The sequence below is a fragment of the Pseudoliparis swirei genome, chromosome 20 (assembly GCF_029220125.1).
Source record: "Pseudoliparis swirei isolate HS2019 ecotype Mariana Trench chromosome 20, NWPU_hadal_v1, whole genome shotgun sequence".
Lineage (NCBI taxonomy): Eukaryota > Metazoa > Chordata > Actinopteri > Perciformes > Liparidae > Pseudoliparis > Pseudoliparis swirei.
In genome coordinates, this window is record NC_079407.1 from 23,749,644 (window position 1) to 23,773,130 (window position 23,487).

General features: G+C 41.3%; 1 protein-coding gene across 1 annotated transcript in view; it reads right to left on the reverse strand.

The window, feature by feature from the left end:
• LOC130211319 (cell adhesion molecule DSCAML1) overlaps positions 1-23,487 on the reverse strand; it is a 104,603-nt gene that overhangs the window by 15,732 nt on the left and 65,384 nt on the right. Inside the window, exons 6-18 of the mRNA XM_056442059.1 lie at positions 20,948-21,223; positions 19,100-19,399; positions 15,404-15,546; positions 14,674-14,803; positions 12,017-12,295; positions 9,049-9,168; positions 8,178-8,357; positions 6,755-6,960; positions 3,828-3,924; positions 3,518-3,646; positions 2,569-2,736; positions 2,329-2,399; positions 1,924-2,164 (exon numbers count right to left, since the gene is read on the reverse strand). Of these exons, the coding sequence (XP_056298034.1) occupies positions 1,924-2,164; positions 2,329-2,399; positions 2,569-2,736; positions 3,518-3,646; positions 3,828-3,924; positions 6,755-6,960; positions 8,178-8,357; positions 9,049-9,168; positions 12,017-12,295; positions 14,674-14,803; positions 15,404-15,546; positions 19,100-19,399; positions 20,948-21,223 (2,340 nt within the window). The remainder of the gene's footprint in view (positions 1-1,923; positions 2,165-2,328; positions 2,400-2,568; positions 2,737-3,517; positions 3,647-3,827; positions 3,925-6,754; positions 6,961-8,177; positions 8,358-9,048; positions 9,169-12,016; positions 12,296-14,673; positions 14,804-15,403; positions 15,547-19,099; positions 19,400-20,947; positions 21,224-23,487) is intronic.

Sequence of the window (23,487 nt, forward strand, 5' to 3'; positions counted from 1 at the left end):
GACAGCCATCGGGAAGACCTAGAGGGCTCTGTATGCTCTGGACCAATGGGGTTTAGCCAACTGCTCACCGTGTGTGTGTGTGTGTGTGTGTGTGTGTGTTTGTTTGTATGGGGAGATAAAAAACAAATGTGCATGTCGTATGATAGAGATTTAGAGCGGCATGTAGTGAAAGAAAAATATGTGTTTTTGTGTGTACAGCGTTGAGATTGATTGAATTAATTTCAGCTCGACGGTGAAGAATAAAGAAAGACAAGAAGACGTATCCTTAAGAGAATATGATGAGGATTATGACTTAAAGATGATATTTTGGATGTATTTAGCTCCTCCGTGGCCAAAAGTCAATTCGTGCATGAGAAAATATTGCTTTACAAGAAATGAATCAATGGAAAAGCAAGTGAATTAAGTCCACGTGATCCAAGACTACCTTCAACCTACTTTAAAAAAATATTTTTTGGGAAACTATTGGATTCATGATATTATCCTCGTTTAAAAAAAATAATGTCAATATTCTTTCCCTAGCCATGCAGAAATATGGCTTTAGAAAGTGACTTCTTTCAATACTTCCATTATTGATTACAGATTTTAATTATATTTGTTAGACGGTTATTTGGTAATAGAGGTGTGTAATTCAGAAAAAATACATTTCTTTTAAAAGATTTTCTTAAGATTCCTCCGACACAACCCTGAATGAAAAATGCACACACAAAAAATTGCAAGTATTTATGCGTATTCTTTTTTTTATATCTACGTCCAGATGCAGATTACAAATAGTCTAAACAATGTTCAGGATTCTTCGGTTCATCCATTGATTCACTCAACATTTTGCCCCCCCCCCCAGCCGTGGGGGTGCACGGCCGCATCGCTGCCTCTCTCCATCTTCTCCGCGGCGCTGCTGAGCACCGCGTCTATGAGACTATGTGTGTCCTTGGTTTTTTTGTGTGAAAAGCTTTTAGATGCCAGCAGCCAACATTCAGTCTTCTTCGCGGTGAGACGGCAAAAAGAACAATGGCAGAAAAAAAAAGAAAAAGAGAGGTAACTATGAATCAAAGCCGAAAACAAACAGAGGGTTGTATTTCATATGTTTGACCGTTTATTCTTCCATTGTATTTACAAACCCTCCTGTTGCCTTCACATGTACTAACATCTTTTACCCTTCAGGTCAATTTGACAACAGAAAATTATTATAATTAAAATGATTTCCCAAGTTTAAGTGTCAGGTACTTTATCTGTGTTTGTTGACTACCTAAATAGCTTCTTAAAAAAAAAAAGAGTGTTTAGACGGCTGCTGTGTAGACGTGTACATGATGCCCATGTTGTGTGAACTATTACATAATACGCCATGGGAACCATATTTCCCCTCATCCTACATCATGTGTGAACTATCAGAGGATGACTGTGTCAGTGGGTAGCAGGTCTGTCTTTCAATCAGGGGGTCGGTGGTTCAATCCCCGCCCGAGTCGATGTGCCCTTGAGCAAGACACTTAACACAGAGCTGCTCCCTGTAGCTGTGTCTACGGTGTATGAATCAGTCGCTTTGGATAAAAGCCTCAGCTAAATGACATAAAATGTAAAAAAATTCAACAAAAATCTCACTACAGCGATGGTTATGTTAAGGCCTTAAAGCTTTTGGAAGATTATAAAAATCGCATTTTATAGTGACCTCAATATCATTCCAAACAACTTTGTGTAAATTAGGAAAAGTCATGAAATATGAAGCACAAAAAAAAAAAATCTCAATCATATATTTGAAGCTGTTAAACATTGAATGAGGTCAAATTGACCCCAAAGGTCACAGGAAGGTTATTAACGCACTCCTGTCGACTGCTGAACCATATTCCTCTTATTCCTAACCCACATTTACACGAGACGATATCTTCCTTTCACACATGCTGAGACGAGGTTGCATGTGAGGGTGAGTCTCACCATCTTCCAGCGTGGTCGCATTGATCTCCGAGCTCGAGGGCCCGGTGCCGGCTCTGTTGAAGGCCTGGACCACCACGCCGTACTGGGCAAACTTCTTCAGGTTGTCCAGGGTGTAGACCTCGCTGTCTCCGGTGGCCTTCATCTCCACGATGCTGTACTGGCCGTTGCTGGCCGGGCCGGTCTCTCGGTAACCGATCTGGTAACCCCGGATGACCCCGTTCTGCAGCTCTCTCCTGGGAGCCTGGAGAACAGAAAACAGGGAAGATAGAGCATCGACATTGCAGCTATTTCTTATTCATAAAGCACGAGATTATTTATCCGCCTCCGCAAAACGACTTACAAAAGGAATCGGGACGGAAAACATGAAATTAAGTGTTACACAAACAGACAATTCTTTTACTTTACCTTCCAGGTGACCCTGATACTTTGAGAGGTGACCGGCTGTAGGATCACCTCCATGGGAGGACCGTCCGGCTCTATACAGAGAGAGAGAGAGGGAGAGAGAGAGAGAGAGACTTTCAAAGATGCTTTTCTCAGTTTTATTGAAATGAAATTTGAATACAAATATTCAAGGACAGATGCAGTGACGAGGAGCTGTTGCAACAATCACAATTGGAATGTTTTCTGCGCGGTGGCGATACGTACGTGCTTCCTCCGTGCTGATGGTGAGCTCCTTACTGGCCTCGCTCTTGCCGATCACATTGTAGGAGAACATGCGGATGCTGTAGACGGAGGCCGGGTGGAGGTCCACGATGTTCGCCTGGTTGTTGCTGGGGGAGATGTTTCGAGTGGCGTGCTTCAGCTCCCAGGTATCTGCCCCAAAAAGAAGAAGAAGAAGAAGAGAATAATGACTTGTTCAGTTTGCCACCATGTTGACACTTCTTGGAATTGTAATAATATTAATATAATTATCATTATTATCATTATTATCATCAGTTTTATAATAATAATTCTTGTTATTATTATGATAATTATTCTGATCATCATCATCATTATTATTATTATTATTATTATTATTATAATACATATTATTACTATAATCATCATCATCATCATTATTATTTTCATCATTATTATTATTATCATCATCATTATTATTATTATTAATATTATTATTATCATCATATTATGATCACTATCATTATTATTATTATCACTGTCATTATTAGTATGATTATTATCATCATTATTATTATGACTATTGATATTATTATTATTATTATTATTATTATTATTATTATTATTAGTCTGTGTTTGAATCTCACACATGCATATTAGTATACCGAGTGTGACATACATTTGAGAATCTGGTGTATATATATATATATATACATTTATTTATGTACATATATATATGTACATATATATATATATATATATACATATATATATACATATATTAGATTAGCAAGAACTTCTGAGAATAAGATGTGAGTTTTACTGAAATCAGTCATACTCTTTAATTTCGTAGGAAGTATTTATATACATTCAGTGGTGTTATAATAAAAAAGAGAATCAGCGACTCAGAATCTGTTAGATTAACTGTTCTTCGTCCATTTTCTGTCAAATTATGGATCGCACTCTTCTTACTCACCCGTCTTGTTCTTATACTCGATATCATAGCAGGTGATGACGCTGTTTCCATCAAATCTCTGCGTCCACCTGAGATTCATGCTGCGATCTTTGACCTCACGCACCTCCAACTCCGGAGGGTCCGGGGGCTCTGAGGATTTGAACGAGTGGGCGCGAGTGAAGGTGAGGAAGGAAAGATGAAAAGGAAGGAGAGGACAGCGCCCAAAAGAGAGATCATTCATCTTTAGTGTTGACGAGGGACGTGCAGGTGTGCGTATAGCTTTTATAAAGATGAAGAGGAGCCGGTACTTTGACAGGAACGGTTCCAGTACCTTGCACAGTGAGCTGGATGAGGCCACGCCCCTCTCCATAAGAGTTAATGGCGTGGCAGGAGAAGAAGACCGAATCCTCACGCTCTGCTGGCTTCAGCTGCAGGTGAGAAATGTCGAAAGACAAAGGTCAGAGAGACAAACAACTCTATCTTTGTCTTTAAAGTACACCTTCGTGATGGATAAGGCCCCGCGAGAGAAGTATTTAGTGACTCGTCGTGTATTGAGAGGAAAGGTGCAATAAGTCACAAACCCCATTCAAACGTTTTTTTGCCTGCACTTAAAATATAGACATTCTTTAACCAGTGGATACATCTAAATGCACATCAAAATACATCATTGGTAACACTCTATTGACGCTTTAAGATGATTAACTACACGGTAATTTTTATTAAATAGGTCCCCTTTCTGGATCGTGGATCATGTCTACTAAGAACTATTCATATATTCTGTCATATTCATTGAATGTGTTGTAACTCTGTAAGGCTTCATTCTGGTCACATGACATCTATTCTGTCCATCCTGGAGAGGGATCCTCCTCTGTTATTTTTTAAAGTTTTTTTTCTATTTTTTGGGAGTTTTTCCTGATCCGATGTGAGGTCAAAGGTCAGGGATGTCGTATGTGTCCAGATTGAAAAGCCCTCTGAGGCAAATTCATAATTTGTGATCTTGGGCGATACAAAATAAACCGAATTGCATTGAATGTTTCATCTTGAGTCTATCACATTGTCAATCCACAGTAACAGAGCAACACGACCCACTGGGGGGGTAACCTTTATTAAATATTGTGCGAGCCTCTGTGATCTGTGTGCACATCAAAACCAGCTGGGAGACAACGCCATCCTCACAACTCCCCGGACACACACGCGATTCAGCTTCACTTGAAATCACCGAGCTCCTTCGGTCCCACTCGTTTCAGGGTGACCCTTACTGAGCGCCATCGCGCACAGCTGCATGCATCATATCCGGCATTCCTATGATACATACCGCAGAAAAGCATCTCATTTTCAAATCAGCAAAAGTCGAGGTAGACTTGTGGCTGCCGTGACTGTGAAGCAGAATCGTCACATCGTGTCCAGAAATGTGGGTTTATAAAAAAATAAAAAATTTGATATTGCACATGTGCAGAGGAAGTCTTATGCTTTGAATTAATACAAATAGAAAGTGATTATAAAAGGAAATATTAGGGAGAATATTGATATTGTTGTTGATGTGTTATGAAGCATAGGGCTAATGTCTACTCTGCAAATGTAAATGGCAAGAATTAATGTATGTCGCATGAGAGTTAATGTGTGTTTAGTATTTCAGATTGTCGAGGCCGGTTGAAGCCCGTGAAGTGACTTTAATGCAGACAATAACAGATGGGACTTTTATTGTGAAAATACTTGTCAAGTGATTTGACCGGAAGTGACGTTTTGACCCGGGGTTCATGATATTTGACCTCTCCATTTTGATAGCGGGACTTTTTCCATCATCTGCAAAGTGCCCAGTTTCAGTTACTCTTATAATAGCAACTCTGGATGCACATTAATATTCCCTTTGGGGATGCAGGTCTGACCCAGCAGGTGGTTTGTTGCACGGAAACATCTGAAAAGCCATCAGTGGAGACTGTTTGGGGAAAGAGGGTGGGCACTTTCAACCCTGATTGGATGAACCATCTGCCAATCAAACCTTTGCCAGTCGGGAGAAGAACAAGAAGAGCCTTCGGTGCCGTTGTTTACTCATCTTTCGGTGAATCCATATTGTTTCTGTTCTAATATAACTGAAGGTACCGCGGCATCGATACGCTAAACTCTTCATTGTTGTAAAGAATCTTAAACACTTTATCCTGGACACTTTAACCTGCTGCCAATTCACTTTCATAACAACCGTGTATATATATTTGTTATTCCTCTGTATATTAAATATTGTTATTGTATTTTATTTTTTATCTTTTATATTTATATTTTAAAGCACTTATTTTGAGGTTTAACTGATTTAGTCTGTGTATTTTTCTTTTATTTCACTGTTTGCATGTTTTTTATCTATATTTTAAAGCACATATATTTTACTTAGATGTGGTGGCAATTTAAACTGTACTGTAATTCATATTTTAAGCACTTATTTTTGACTTAAAATGGGGTATATATATATATATATCAAACTGTGTATTCTCTGGTCTTCTCCTCTCCAACTGCCCAGTTGGGCCTAGCTCTGCTGTCCTGTGGTAATAATCATTTTAGTTCCTTCCTTTTTTAAATATATTTTTTGGGGCTTTTACTATTTGCTAAATGTAGCCAATGCCCCTCTTGGTCCCCCTAACCTTCACCCGGACTCCAATACCAACCTGATGATATGTCGTGGTGTTAAAGTAAATGAATTAGCCAGGCCATGACTGTTTCTAACCTTTAACACCTCAAACACATGGATATGACCGTCGGCTCTCATTTCACACTCAATAATGGTGAGATTACAGCAAACGAGAATGTGCTTTGCACTTCCTTTGGCTCATTTAAAACATCGCTCAAACGGGCAAAAAAAGAAGAAACTAGAACGGGCACTCGGTAGATCGCATACCTTCGCATATTACAAGATTGGGCATTGAATTATGAACATGTTGGCATTAGTTGAATGCCAATTGGATAAAAATTGACCGTGCTATGGTAACAAGAAGATTTTGACCTTTTCATGACCTTGACCTTTGACCCGATCGATCCCAAAATCTAATCAAATGTTCCCCGGATAATAACCAATCATCCCACCAAATTTCATGCGATTCGGTTTAATACCTTTTTACTTATGCGAATAACACGCACGCACGCATACAAATACACGGCGATCAAACGGCATTTTCAATGCGAAGGTGAAAAGTGTCAACTACAGCATCGCTTTGTGAACTAAGTGAGAGACATGAAGACATTGCTGTCCGATTTCTTCTGAGAAGGTCTCACCTTGAGAGTAGACAACACCTCGTCGGTCTTCTCATTGGGACTGGTGAGAATGGAGTACCGGGGGTTGCGGTCGGGGTCAATTACTGTGTCTCCTTTCTCCCAGCGGATGATGATGGGCCACTCTCCCCTGGCCGTGCAGTTCAGCTCCTTCAAGTGACCCTTCTTCGCCATGGTGGTGTTGGGGTGACTGGTGATCATAGCCGGGACTGGAAGGATGGAGAGAGAGATGAAAAGAGGGAAGGCGAGAACAAAATGTGGCAAATGGTGACAGCGAAACCGATTGACGAGGGAGACATGAGATGACGGGGGTGAAAAAGAGGTAGAGAGGGGAGTGAAAGTAGAGGGAAAAAAAGGATTTAGGTGGAAAGTGAAAGACCAAATACGATAAGAGGCTGGGACAGCCGGCAGTTAGAAAGGTGAAGTTCACAGTGGCCGACTTCCACCGCAGTAGAGTAATGAAGAGCGATGGTCAATGAGGTAAAGTCAATACACCTCCTCTCTCCTTCTCCAAGAGTCACACCGGGAGTCCGGGGGAATGAACAGGCACCAAAAAAACGATACACTCCACCTTTTCGTGTCGATCACTCACAATCTACACACACTCAATCTCACACGCGCACACACACGCGCGCGATACCGATCCGAGGACGGGTTCTGCTGGTTTGTTTTCATCACTTATTTATCCCACCCTTCCTCTTTTCCTCCTTCTCCGCTGAGCGAAACAGACATAAGTGAGGGAGGCAGAGGAGAGGAACGGTTAAATCAATAACACTAACACCAGCAGGAGAGAGAGAGAGAGAGAGAGAAAGAGAGGGAGGGAGGAGGGGGAGGAGGAGGAGGAGGAGGAGGAGGAGGAGGAAGAGGGGGAGGCAACCTTGTGATAGCAGAACACGGAGGAGAACGTTTAAATGTGTCTGTGCGAGTGTCAAAAAAGCGTCACGTTCTCTTTTGAGGGTGTTTTTTTTTTTTTTACACTCTTAATAATGCTCCACCTGATGTTGACAAGTCCGTCCGACCCCCCCCCACCATGCCCCCCCTCCTCCCCCGCCCATGTTCCCATTCCATTGCATTGAATGCTCCTGACAAGCAAGGGCAGGATGAGAGAGATTGATTGCGGATAATGATTAAGCTCAAAGTGTTTTTGATTGTCTGTCGACCGATCCCGAGAGTCCTAGAGATCAATCGCTTCCTCGCTGCATGCGTACTCATAAACACACACACACACACACACACACACAGTCTTGTCACCGATGTGTGTTTGTTCATGCCCACGGAGCACAGGGATAACAGTGCGAGCCGCCTCATTGGCTGAAGCCACGCCACGACACCCCTCATCACGCTCTGCTCGTCGGAGGTCGTGTGTCTGGACCTTGAGTCTGAAGTAAAAGTTTGATTGATTGATTGATTGATTGATTGCACTCACTCTTAACGGTGAGCACCATGCTCTTGCTGATGTCCGAGCCGACGCCATTGGAGGCCTGACAGAGGTAGAAGCCGCGATCTTCCTCCAGCACGTGTCTGATGAGCAGAGAGCCGTTGTTCATGATCTGGATCCGGCCCGTCAAAGGCACAGGGTGGTACTGCTGTGGGCTCCCGATGCCCGCTGTACACAGAAAGAGAAGATGATGACGTCATTTAGGATCATCCGGGGACCATTTGATTAGATTTTGGCATCGATCGGGTCAAAGGTCATGGTCAAGGTCATGAAAAGGTCAACATCTTCTTTTTACCATAGCGCGGTCAATTTATATCCAATTGGCATGCAACTAATGCCAACATGTTCATAATTCAATGCCCAATCTTGTGATATGCGAAGGTATGCGCTCTACCGAGTGCCCATTCTAGTTACAGAATGTGACTATCGGTAGTTTTTAACGAGTGTTACCTGCTTATATTTAGATTTACTTGACGTGAATGAAAGGTAAACTTAGAAACTGTCTCCATTGAGCGAGAGTGTGAACGAGCAAATTCGAAATACAACAAATAACCATTGACATCTCTCTATTCTTTGCATTAATATATATTATAACAGATTTTGTCCATTGAATGGTATATTTTAAACTGAACCAGTTCATCTTTATATCAGTGATAGAGTCCAAATGAGCATAAAATATCACTATGAAACTGAAATTATGTCTCTAAAAATAGATAACCAGGGCCCCCCAAAATATTTGACACGTGCAAACATAACCAGTCATACCACTCCCCTAGGGGCCCAGCCCCCCCTTTCTTTGAATCCTACAAAGCCCCTGCTGCCGATATATATTAAAAGACAGGTGATGTACCTTGTGCACTTCTGGCATGCTTCCACAGGACTTTTGGAGGAGGGTATCCGTCGACTGAACAGTTTAGGATCCCGGCCTTCCCGTAGATCCCATCCTGATTATTGGGCTGAACCATGAACCGAGGAGGCACTGAAGGAAAAAGTGAATGAAAAGACAAAGATAGTTCATTTTCTCACACCGGAACCATATTTAACCCTCCTGTTACCTTTAGGGTCAATTTGACCCCATTCAATGTTTAACGTCGGTGTTCTTTAGGGTCAATTTGACCCCAGGCTGTTTGTCACTGTGTCAAACATATAAGAAATATCAACTTTTGTATATATTTAAAGGGCTATTTAGGTAGTCAACAAACAAACAAACATAAAGTACCTCACACTTAAACTTGAGAAACAATATTAATTCTAATAATTTTCTGGAGGTTTTAATTGCTGGGGTTAAATTGACCCCGAGGGTAAAATATGTTAGTAAATGTGAAGATAACAGGAGGGTTAATGTTCCCTGCAGGGCCAGTAAACTGATTGTACTTTATGTCAGAACATCATCTACAAAATTGATGAAACACAAAATGTAAACTTTTCATCTGCTGTGTTCATTGTTGTGAAATTTAATAAATGAGATGATGATGATCCAGTTAAAAGGGATCTTTTAACTATTTACTGATCTTACTGATCTACTGATTATCCTAATACATGTGACTAATTGTGGTAGGGGTTATGTAACCTTCGACCGTTGAAGCCGACCAATGTCTAGTTAGAAGTGCGCAAGAGATTCTTTTGGATGTTTTCTGTACCCTCTCATACCAAATGAGCTCTTTCACAGACATTGGCCTTTATTGGTATTTAGAGGTAGTTAGATTTATTTTTTGCCGATCAACAAGATTGGTGGAGGTTTGGTATAGGGATCATGATGTGGATGTGTTCATATAAAATTAGAATGTCCTGATTATAGGAGAATACTTTTTTATTTTATGTTGCTATGCATATTTCCTATATGGATAGAATATAATTATAATTTACTTCAGTAGAAGTACCAATTTAATTTTGATGGTGTCATAATTAAACTTGATGTTAATGACCTGAAAAAAAGAAAGAAAAATGGGACTACATATCAAAAAGGTGTCTGACCCCTGGATTGTATTTTTATATCATATACGGTATGTATATATTATATATATATTAGGGCTGTGAAACGATTAAAACATTTAATCAGGTTAATCACAGGTTTCTGTGGATTAATCATGATTAATCACATATTACCGATGTTCTCGGTATATTTTTGTGAGAACATAAAGATTTATGACAAAAGACGATATATACATTTATACACAGGGTGCACAGAACTTGCTCACCAGTGCGCGCGCATCGCGGCTGAGCTCTGCCGCGCACGAGCCGGAGCTCTGAGTCGTGTTAACGCGACACTAGAGACAGAATGACATGCTGCTGGTTCGAGACGACCAACAACAGACGGATTGGAAGCTCATTCTGCGCATGCGTTAAATGCGTTAAAAAAATGTAACTAATTAATCCTGTAATTTAATCATAATGCGTTAACGCGTTATTTTTCACAGCACTAATATATATATATATATGTATATACACATATATACATATATATATACATATATATATATATACATATATAAATATATATATGTATATATACATAATTGTATTAACAATATAATTATATATAAATATATTTTAAATCCAATTAAGATTAAACCTAGGGTACCATTTATATATATGGAACCCTAGGTTTAATCTTTATTATTATTATTAGAGTTATTGATTGCAATATGATGAAATGTCTTCCTTACACTGTGATATTTTCTTTTTATTTTATATATATATATATATATATATATGCAATTCTTTTTTATCCATTGTTAACTTTTTATTAATGAACTGTTGTTTATTGTCAGCTATAGACTACTTTGTTGTAGTTTATTACTAATGCACTTTGGCGTGACCTTTTCCTCGAGTACAGCCTGTACGTTCTGTCAGGGGGACAGACAATGGGAATTGGGTGCAATAACATTTTAATTTTAATTGTTCATCAAAGTACACTGTCCCTCTCGAACAAGTACACAACTTGAAACTTGTAAAGTACCATATAATAAAATAGTACAGTTAAGTAAAGGTATCTCAAAACTGTCGTCAGGTCGTAGTATTTGAGTAAATATTACTTTCCACCACTACTGATTCTACTTATCAAAAGCACTAGCCTCAGGAAGTACCTCAGTCAGAGGCTCTGACGACTCCAACCACATTACTCACAGGAAGTCGACCCTGGAGGTCATGAAATTTGAAAGATGTTTTTTTTTACTGCCGAAGATCGTCGAAAGAAAGATGCTGCGTGACGTTAAGTATCTAAGTGTGATCCATAACCAGGACGGAGAGTCACGACGTGTAAGCCTCGCTGCTGCAATTACTTTTAAAGCACTACTTCTTCTTTCTTTTTTTTTATATCTACGAAGTCGTCCAACCTTATTAAAGTGCCATCCTAAATCACCGCAGTGCAGTTTTAAAATAACCTCCTTCCCTTCCCCCTTAACCCCTTTTCTTAACCCTCCTGTTACCTTCGGGTCAATTTGACCCCATTCAATGTTTAACGTCGGTGTTCTTTGGGGTCAATTTGACCCCAGGCTGTTTTTCACTGTGTCAAACATATACGAAATATCAACTTTTTTATATATTTAAAGGGCTATTTAGGTCGTCAACAAACAAACATAAAGTACCTCACACTTAAACTTGAGAAACAATATTAATTCTAATAATTTTCTGGAGGTTTTAATTGCTGGGGTCAAATTGACCCAGAGGGTAAAATATGTCAGTAAATATAAAGGTAACAGGAGGGTTAAACATTGAATGGGGTCAAATTGACCCTAAGGCAACAGGAGGGTTAATGTCACTCTTATACATCCCGCCGCTCTTCGCTCACTCCTTTCCTTTCCTTTCCTTTACTTTCCTTTCCTTACCCGTGACAGTGAGCTGCCGCTCCGTGCTGACCGTGGCGGCGTCGTTGCTGGCGATGCACGTGTAGTTGCCGTTGTGTTTGAGCGACACCTTGGAGATCTGGAGGGAGCACATGAACTCCTTGGTGTCGATGGTGATGCCGGACGAGGCGACGATCTCCTGGCCGTCCTTGCGCCACGTGATGTGTATGGGCATGTCGCCGGACGACACCACGCAGGCGATGTACATCAACTTGCCGATGGACGTCGGCGGGAAGTCAAACGGCTGGATCAGTGGAGGGACTGAGAGAAGGGGGGGGGGGGATGGAAGAGTGAGAGAGGTATCGAGGGAGGAGAGTCAAGGGGACAATAGTAACATGAGATTTAAAAAAAAAGAAGATGAGCAAGAGAGAAACGGGCAGATCCGAGAGATGAAAAGGAGAGTGGGGGCGGAGGAAAAACAGTCGACGCGGTGAAATAAAGGGTATAGAGAGAGAGAGAGAGAAGACAGATGAAGGGAGTGGAAACGCATTTATAAAAAGATGAATGAAAACAGCGATCGGGGTGAGGAGGAGGTGAAGATTTGGAGATTTTGAAGCAAATGTGGAAAAATTGGAAGGATACAGAAAAAAGGAGAGAGAAAGTCAGATGTAAAAGAAACGCGGGTGGGGGGGGGGGGGGGATATGGGTAGACACACATTTGAAGATGTGGGGGCATGGAAAGGACATGGGGGGGGGATGGGGAGTGAAGCAAAAGGGAAAAGAGGTGGAGGGAGAAAGAGACGTTAAGAGAGAGAGAGAGATTTATGTTTAGAGGACATGGATCAGACTCAGAATACTTTTCCCCTGACTAAAAAAGTGAAAGTAGTGGTCCATCTTTCTGCCTGATTTCTTGAGCCTCTCATCTCAGCCTGGACCCCAAAGCCCCGGCCTACTAGCCCACTACCCACTCTATACCCCTCTATACCACTCCACTCCATCCCACCCTGCCCTGCTAAAGACAGCCCATAATAGCTGCTCTAATTAGAGCCCCATCCGCACGGGGAGGGGGGGGGGGGAGCATGCGTTGCTATGGAGAGCGGCAGAGGTGATGTCGGGTGGTTTAGAGTGGAGGAGGAAGGGAAGGGTGGTGGTGGTGGCGGTGATGGTTTGGGGGAGGGGAGGGGAGGGGGGGGGGGTGGTTACGGCTGAGACATCTGGGGGATTTAATCTGGGCCTCGTTAAAATTCATCAAATTTAATCAGAGACATGACGCGCGCGCACACACCGACGCGAGCACATACCCACACACGCACGCGTGCGGCCGACGCACACGCGTGTGCGTCGGCCGTGGAGGCGCACCTGTGAACACGCATGTGCGCAAAGAAACCGACGATGACGCCCGAACATGTCGTCTCCCAATTTCCTAGAACTCACCTGTCATGCTATGCTGAGAGATGACCAGCAGCACACACACACACACACACACACACACACACACACACACACACACACACACACAATGCAATGATTCACACACATGTGGCCTGCAGACACACACATTGTGCTCGATGTAATTGCGGAGTGATTGAAAGAGGCACTGGGCCACTCCGCCCCGTCGTCATCAGGCTTTATTAGAGGCGCAGCTTTCTTCTTTCCTCTCTCTCTGTTCCACTCACACCTCCTTCTCCACAACCGTATTCACTCTCCATCCCGACGACAGGAAGCCTATTCTACATTCAGATTATTTTTATGATTATGGCCCAGTATAAAAAAATATGAAAGCCCGTTTCCGCCACTGTGAGAGAAAAATGAGGGTCCTGTAAGTCATAATTATGACTCACTATATCATAATTATGACTTACTATCTCATAATAATGACTTAGCATCTCATAATAATGACTTACTATCTCATAATAATGACTTAGCATCTCATAATAATGACTTACTATATCATAATTATGACTTACTAACTTATAATAATGACTTACTATATCATAATTATGACTTACTATCTCATAATAATGACTTAGCATCTCATAATAATGAGATCCTATCTCTTAATAATGAGATACTATCTCATAATTATGACTTAATATCTCATAAGAATGACTTAGCATCTCATAATTATGAGATCCTATCTCTTAATAATGAGATACTATCTCATAATAATGACTTACTATATCATAATTATGACTTACTATCTCATAATAATGACTTACTTTATCATAATTATGACTTACTATATCATAATAATGACTTACTATCTCATAATAATGCCTTAGCATCTCATAATAATGAGATACTATCTCATAATGATGAGATAGTAAGTCATTATTAAGATTAGATCATTATTTAGATTTGCTATCTCATAATAATGAGATACTATCTTATAATAATGAGATACTATGAGATAGTATCTCATTATTATGAGATGCTAAGTCATTATTATGACAGTGGCAGAAACGGGTTAGACTCATAGATTAATAAAAAATATATATTATCATTTATTTACATTTACTTCCAGTATTCTCTTTCTCAAACCTCTAAAAAGTTAATATAATTTCCACCACACAGCAACAACACAAAAGCACTTGCATACCCCTGTGCTATGTGTGTTTTTAAACATATCCATGTGACTCCATCCTAAAGTGGGCAACTCTTTAACAAAGTTATTACTTTAAAAAAAATGACCGACTGACCTTTGACAGAAATATAGACGGTCTGAGTGATGAACAGCTGTGGCTGGATGAGCACGCTGCAGACGTAGGCGCCCTCGTCCAGAACCTTCTGGACGTCGCTGAGCTTCAGAGTCCCATTTTCATACACCACCTGAAGTGACATCATCAGTGTTACACCCAGGGGTGTCTTCTGATTCATACAGGTCAACACAGCTGTGCATTTAAGTGACATAATGCCAGATGATAAGGTTGTAATTAAGATGGTCGAAGTAACCTTTAAAAAACACTCCGTATAAGGCACAGGTGTCAAACACAAGGCCCGCGGGCTGAATCCGGCCCGCCGCATCATTTGATGTGGCCCCTGACGGCTTTAAAGACATATTCATCCCCTTTTCTTAAAGTAATTGAAGAAAAAATTCCGTGCTTTTATTTTGAAGGTTTCAAATTAAATGGATGTATGTTGTAATATTAGAGATATTTTCTTACGTACAATATTTCTACACTCAAATAAACAATAATCAATTGCAAAGAGAGTTATTTACCTATATGTTCGAGGAGTTTATAAAGTGTTTCCGGCCCTTTAAGAGGGCAGCCATGATGCTGATGTGGCCCATGGTGAAAATGAGTTTGACGCCCCTGATATAACGATAGGATTTACGTAACTACAAACTGTACAGTCAGCTTTATGGAAAATAAGTTCTGATGTATTTTTTTATTTTCTTTGAGCAAAAATGACGAAAGCGAAATCTACCTGGCGATGGTTGTCAGGCAGCAGGAGACCCTCCTTGTACCAGTTGATTGAGTAATAAGGGTAGCCAATCACACGGCAGCTTATGAACGAGTTCCTCCCCGCCACCGCAGTGATGTTCTTCATGGGTCGAATCCTCGGAGGACCTAATGGGGGTAGAGAGAGGGAGAGAGAGAGCGAGCGAGAGATGGGCAAAAGGGAGAGATATGGAGAGAAAGAAGAGGAGATAGGTTGACCAGAGGAAGAACATAGAGGGGAACATGAAACGATTATTAGTTGATGTTGTAAGAGGCAGGTTGTGGAATTTTTTGAAATAAAGGGGAGGGGTGACGGGGGGGGGGGGGAGTTGGGCAGTAGGGAAGAGACAGGAGAGAAAAACATGTAAGTGTGGAGGAAGAGAGGGAAGTTTGAGTGTCTTATCTTAATGTTGAAAAGCAGCTTTAAGTGTGGATTTTTTTTTCTCATCATACTAACTTTTTCTCGTTGAAAATCTGTTTAGTCCATCCCGTGCACGTGAACTTTTAAAGTCCCACGGCGATACAGTTGCTCAGCTGTTTATTAAGCTACCTTCAAAAGATGTGAAGTAAAATGAGCCATATAAATGAACTTTTAACGGGTTTTTTCCGCTTTAGGCCAGGGGGGGGAGTAAAAGTGGGTGAAAACTATATTTGTTTCCCCAAGTAAACAAACCAGACATCTGTACTGTGGTATTATGGTATTGCAGTACATGTCTCATGTGTGTGTGTGTGTGTGTGTGTGGGTGTGTGTGTGTTGGGTGTTGCAGGACCTGCAGGATCTGAATTTGCTTTTATCTATTGTTTTTATTGTCATTTTAGTTCTTTTCATGTTATAGCTTCTAGGATGTTTTAATTATGTGATGTAAAGCGTCTTTGAAAACGTAATGCATTATTATTATTTTTAATAATTATATTGCACCCCTCCAACGCTCATTGGCTTCGACAACCTAATCGGGGATTGCAAAGCACATTGTTTCCTCTGTGTGGGCGTCTGGACGACGTGTTGCGTATTATCGTGTCACACATTGTTATAACTAACCGACGTTTCTACACCTGACCCCGACAGGCAGCCGCCCATGTGAACGATACGACATTAACACAGAACAACAAGGGGGCGTGGCCACGGCCTCCGTGTTGGTCGTGACGTGTCACCGCCTGAAGGAGAGAGACGGACACAACATGTGTCCAGCACTCCTGGAGGAGTCATCACTCCATCATCTGGCTTCTTCTGGGGCGCCTCACCACTTGTTCTTTTTGTGTCTCCTCCTTCGGGCCCTCCTACCCATCTCTCGCTCTCGCTCTCTCTCTCTCCCTCTCTCTCTCTCTCTCCCTCTCTCTCTCTCTCTCTCTCCATCTCTCTCCTCTCTCTCTCTCTCTCTCTCTCCCTCTCTCTCTCTCTCTCCCTCTCTCTCTCTCTCTCTCTCCATCTCTCTCCATCTCACTCTCCCTCTCCATCTCTCTCCATCTCGCTCTCTCTCTCTCTCTCTCCATCTCTCTCTCTCTCTCTCCTCTCTCTCCATCTCTCTCTCTCTCTCTCTCTCCATCTCTCCATCTCTCTCTCTCTCTCCCTCTCTCCATCTCTCTCTCTCTCCATCTCGCTCTCCCTCTCTCGCTCTCCCTCTCTCTCTCCATCTCTCTCCATCTCTCTCTCTCCATCTCTCTCTCTTTCTCTCTCTCTCCATCTCTCCATCTCTCTCCATCTCTCTCTCTCTCTCTCCATCTCTCTCCATCTCTCTCTCTCTCTCCCTCTCCTCTCTCCCTCTCTCTCTCTCTCCATCTCTCTCTCCATCTCTCTCTCCATCTCTCCCTCCCCCTCTCTCTCTCTCCCCATCTCTGCTCCTCCTCTCTCTCTCTCTCCCTCCCTCTCTCTCCCTCTCCACATCTCTCTCCCTCTCCCTCCCTCCTCTCTCCCTCGCTCTCTCCCTTCCTCTCCTTTCCTCTCCCTCTCCCTCTCTGTCCCTTTCCTTCTCTTTCCCTCTCCCTCCTCCCTTTCTCAGCGTGTGCTGAGCTTTGAAGTCACAGCTCTGACGAGTGAAAGATGTATTATTCAGTAGCACCGTCACACCAACACACACCAACACACACCAACACACACCAACACGCACCAACACACACACACACACCAACACACACACCAACACACACCAACACACACGTTAACAGTATACACGTGCGAGTGTGTTCAACTGCTGTCTGTGTGTGGCTGAGTATCTTTTGCTTTTGGCCTCTCACTGAATGAGATAAGTGAAGTGGATCACATTTCAGCGAGTGGGCACGCATAGTGTGTTACTGCTCTTTCATGTGTGTATTGGTTGTGTGTCTCTCTGTGTGTGTGTGTGTGTGTGTGTTGAATGCTGTGCTGAAGCTCTCTGGCAATTGAACTCATTCTTACCCCAATGTTCATTCTGGCATGTCTCCTTAGAGCCGACTCGCATGTCACAATCACACATCTCACTTGAAAGACAGAGACAAGTGTGTGTGTGTGTGTGTGTGTGTGTGTGAGACAGAGAGACAGTGATACAGCCCTGTCCATCGGTGTCGCTCCTCATCTTTGTCATCTCTGACGACGGTGACATCACCAGTCCTGTCACCAGAGTTCACCATCACTCCCCCCCCCCCCCAGACACTGGCACTCCTCCCCTCTTCTCTCATCCATCTTTTCTCTCTCTCCAGTCAGTCTCTGGCCATCTGTTTCTTTCTCTTCTGAAGTTTTCTTCACCCATTCGTCTCACATTCCCGGAGCTCTTTTCTCTCCATATGTGAAGCTCCATGTCGTCTTACTGTGTGTGTGTGTGTGTGTGTGTGTGTGTGTGTGTGTGTGTGTGTGAGCGTAGCACAGGGCGCTCCATCAGGTGTATGAGGAGGAGTGTTTTTCTTATTATGGCGTTCATATGTACACTACCAGTCAAACGTTTTAGAACACCTCACTTTCTCCAGTTTTTATTGAAATGTACACAGTTTAATTTCTCAATGTACTCGGAAATTAAAGCATAGAACAAATAAACAATTGGAGATAGAAAGATAAATCACGGAATCGTTTAGTTTAACGAAATGTAATCTATATTTCTGACACATCAAAGTAGCCGAACACACTCGTGTAATGGAAATCAAATATTCTTCAGAAAGTTCTTCCAGCTGCATCACTTGTTCCCTGAAAAACGCATTTTTCTATAACTTTGAAATGTACATTATTTTTCAGTTTTTGGTAACCTACATTTTTTTGTTTAACTTCTGGCAGTTTGCCGCTGACCTTTTGTACCATTTGAGGTTTTTCACTGGACTTAAACTGCTTAAATTTCAATAAATACTGGAACAATGTGGGTGTTCTAAAACTGTTGTGTATGTGTTTAGTTCACTACAGTAAACTAAACAACAGGAACGGAAACGGACTACAAGAAAGAAAGACAGACAACACACACTATAGGTGCTGCTTGAGGAACAACAACACGATGGCTGCACATAATTATTATATTTAAGTGTTAAAATTGATAGATAAACCAAAAAAAGAAAGAAAGAAAGAGAAAAAACTAATAAAAAAAAGAAAAATACAGTAAAGCAAAAAACCCACATACAAACCTAGAGATAGAGATATAGAAGGGTAGAGGATGGGATAGAGGTCAGGGTAGGGGGGTCAGGCCATAAAAGGCCTCTGTATGACTGATATTGAAAAGTAGACAGGCACCTCTTACGTTTATGCGCGCTTGGTACTCGGCACTACCGGCCGAGTTTCGTGCGGCGCACCGATACACGCCTCCGTCGCGGATCTGCGGGCTGCTGATGTTGACGTGGCTCATGGCGCTGCCGTCCGACAGCGTGTACTGGCTGGTCCGGACGCGCGACAGGTCCCGGGCGACGGGCTCGTCGTCCAGGGTCCAGGTGAGGGTGGGGGGAGGCGCTCCTTTGGCGGCGCACATCAGGGAAAAGGGTTCGCCCGGCAGCACCACCTTCTCGCTGAAGGAGGCGACGATGCGGGGGGTACCGTCTGACAAACGATCGCAGAGACACAAGAGATGTATGAGGTGTGAATGTAGAAAGAAATCAATTTCTAGATTACACGAGATGAAGCATAACAGAAATGCTATATATGCATTCATTATGTGTATTATATGTCAATTAAACTATTATTTCCCACTGAATAGATGCTCTCTTATCATCATCTTCACAATAATTTGTCCAAAATATAGACATAAGTGAAAAAACAGACACTACTGGTCAAAAGTTTGGGGTCACTTAGAAATGTCCTTATTTTTTAAAAGAAAAGCACTGTTTTCTTTCAATGAAATAACATTAAATTAATCATAAATACACTCTATACATACACTCAAAAAAATTATCCAAGCCCTTCTTCGAGGTGACACATTTAAATATTGTTTGATACATTTAAATAAATCAATTACAAAAATAGATATTTCTATTTTATGGGTGTAACACAAAATGTATGAATACTTTCATTTATTAGATTTATTTAGGTTACACTCACAAAAACGATTCATGCCCTTCTTAGAGGTGACACATTTAAATATTGTTTGATACATTTAAATAAATCAATTACAAAAATAGATATTTATATTTTATGGTACAAAATGTATGAATACTTTCATTTATCAGATTTATTAGTTAGGTGCATATCAGATCAAAATAAATGTGTTTCATTGAAACTAAGCTGAAAATCAGTTGTTTACAAGGTGAAGACACTTTCAGGGCTGTACGGTGGTGTAGTGGCTAGCACTGTTGCCTCAAAGCCAGAGGTCTGTGGGTTCAATTCAGGTCTGTGTGGATTTTGCATATTTTGTTAGTTAGTTCGTTTATATTTTGAGTTGGACAAACACAAATTAATTTAATTTAATGAATATCGTTATTTTATTTGAGATGTATTTGGTACAAATGAGTTGGACTAACTTAATTACATTTTATTGCACTGATGTGCTAAATTTGAGTTGGAGTTGCATATAATTATTGGATGGAAAACCTGCCAACAATTTAATTGAGTTCATCCAATGAGTCATTTCTTTGAGTGTAGTTAATGTGGTAAAAGACTATTCTCTGGTGTTTAATGAAGTCTCTACATAGGTGTATAGAGGCCCATCTCCAGTGTTCTTGTGGTACATCGTGTTATCACCTTAGAAGACTAACGGAGGGGTAGAAAACCCTCGAAGACCCTTTTTATGTGAGCGCAGCTGAAAACAGTTATACTGGTGAGAGAAGCTATACAACTGGCCTTCCTTTGAGCCACAAGAAGAACAACATTAATATTTACAATAAAAATCATTATTTCAAACCTTGTCAATGTCTTGACTATATTTTCTATTAATTTTACAATTCATTTTTATAAATAGAAGTGTGAGTTTTCATGGAAAACACAAAATTGTCTGGGTGACTCCAAACTTTTAAACGGTAGTGTATCCCGGTATCAGACACACAACTCCCCGTACAGTATGAGCCATGACATGAGTTGGACCTTGGTACCGTTCTCGTGTTATAGATACATGCATGAGTTTGCACTGGCATGGTACTCCCTGCCCGTCCTCACCTTCCAGCAGGATGATGGAGAAGTCCTGGGCCGTCTGGTCTTTGCGCATGGCGAAGCACTGGTAAGCTCCCGAGTGTCTCTTTTGTGCGGCGGAAATGAACAATGTCTCATTGTGAGCCCCCTGGATGGAAAAATGCTGATCGGGTATCACGGATACCGTGTTACGGTACCAGGACACGATAAAATGCGGGGAACCTTGGACGGCGCAGGATAGGATGACTGTGCTGCTGATCCCCGTCTTCAGGTTCTTGGGGGACAACGTGACCCGTAGTGGCTCTAGAGAGGACCAAGACAAGAACGTGCATTTTTAATACCTTCTCGTTCACAAGTTAATATCTACACACAAGGTACAGAACGTGGTGGTATTACTTCAGGCCAGGCAACCCAAATCATATGTTGGTTTGATCGTCTAGTGCAGTGGTTCTCAAATAACGTGTACCCCCGGGGGTACGTGAAGGCCCTCTAGGTGGTACGTGAGATTAGTTTAAAATATATTTTAAATCCATAAAAAAAAGTCTTTGAAAATAGTTATTTAATAAACATTCCTAAAAAATAAAATATATATATAAATATTTAAATATGTATATATAAACATATAAAATATATACACTACCGTTCAAAAGTTTGGGGTCACTTAGAAATGTCTTTATTTTTCAAAGAAAAGCACTGTTTTTTCAATAAAGATAACATGAATCAAAAATACACACTATACATTGTTAATGTGGTAAATGACTATTCTAGGTGGAAACGTCTGGTTTCTAATGAAATATCTCCAGAGGTGTATAGAGGCCCATTTCCAGCAACTAGCACTCCAGTGTTCTAATGGTACATTGTGTTTGCTAATCGCCTTAGAAGACTAATATCTGATTAGAAAACCCTTGTGCAATTATGATAGCACAGCTGAAAACAGTTATGCTGGTGATATAAGCTATACAACTGGCCTTCCTTTGAGCTTCAAGTTTGATGAACAAAATTAATACTTCAAATATTAATCATTATTTCTAACCTTGTCAATGTCTTGACTATATTTTCTATTCAATTTTCAATTCATTTGATAAATAAAAGTGAGTTTTCATGGAAGACACAAATTGTCTGGATGACCCCAAACTTTTGAACGGTAGTGTAAGTAAAACTGAATTGTATATATTATATATTATATGCAAAATGCTGCGTATTACATATTTTGTTCAACCCAAAATGCTTTGCACTGGTCAGGGGGTACTCAGCTGAAAACATTTTTTTAACATGGGGTACATAACTCCAAAAAGGTTGAGAACCATTGGTCTAGTGTGTGTGTGTGTGTGTGTGTGTGTTTGCTGAGCAGCGAGGAGAGAAAATGTCAGCGAGCAATAAAGCAGCTGGTGTTCTTTAGTGCTTTAGGCAGCTGAATGTGTGTGAACGTGTGTGTCAGGCGGTGACCGTGCTCGTGGAAGACTTTCTTCATGGGCAATAAGTGCATCTACTCTCAGTGTGTGTCCACATGTGTGTGTGTATGTGTACCACCTTCCATGCGCTGTCATCGGAGGTTTGCCGGTGGTGTTGTGATGTGCCCTGTGGCCTGTCTGCGACTGTGTCCACTAACTTCACCCTTTCCCCAACCACATCTCCTCTCTCCCCCTTTCCCCTCCTTTTCTCTCTCCACAAGTGGACCATTTTCTCTACCAGCGTACGACCGACTCATATCCTGTTTATTTATACACACAACATCAACAGCTAGAGGCTTATCGGCTGCTGGGGGACGTTTTAGGATACACTGAGCGCCAATCTCCTCTTCTCTCTCTACTTATGGATGAATTTCCATCTCTTTATTGCACATTATTAACTCTTCTTCCTCCCCAGTGTCTTTCTGACTTCACGTCTCTTAGGGTCCATTGGACCTGGCTGTGTCTGATGCTGTGTCTGATTCTATTTCTTTGGAGATTTCCTGATCCGATGTGAGGTCAAAGGTCAGGGATGTCGTACGTGTACTGATCGTAAAGACATTTGTAATTTGTGATATTGGGCGATACAAAATAAATAGAATAGAATTGAAATCATGATAATCTCTGCGTCTCTCCCTCCCGCCCTCACATCCCAAGTAAAGAGGAGGACGGGCCTGTAAGACCGCCGTTCTGCTCGGTCACCGTAGCGACGCCTCGCTGGGGGGAAACGAGCCATCATTTACACTACACACATACACACACTTTGCATTTTGCACACTGTCTATATTTAATATGTTATATTTAATTTAATTTGTCATTAGTATTGTGTATTGTGTATGCATATATGTTATATATATATACATGTATATTTTATTTATATTTTACTTTGTATACTCCTATATCTTTCATCCCTGTTTTTTTATATTTTTTATTTTTTAATATTTTATTTTTTATTCTTGTGTGTTTAGTTTATTGGTGCTGCTACTGTGACGACAAATTTCCCCTTGGGGATTAATAAAGTATATATCTATCTTTCTATCTATCTAGATGAAGCTCACGCTCGGCCCGGACACGGGTGATTTGGAGAGGCCAGGGCAAAGCCAACAGAGCTCAAAGGAT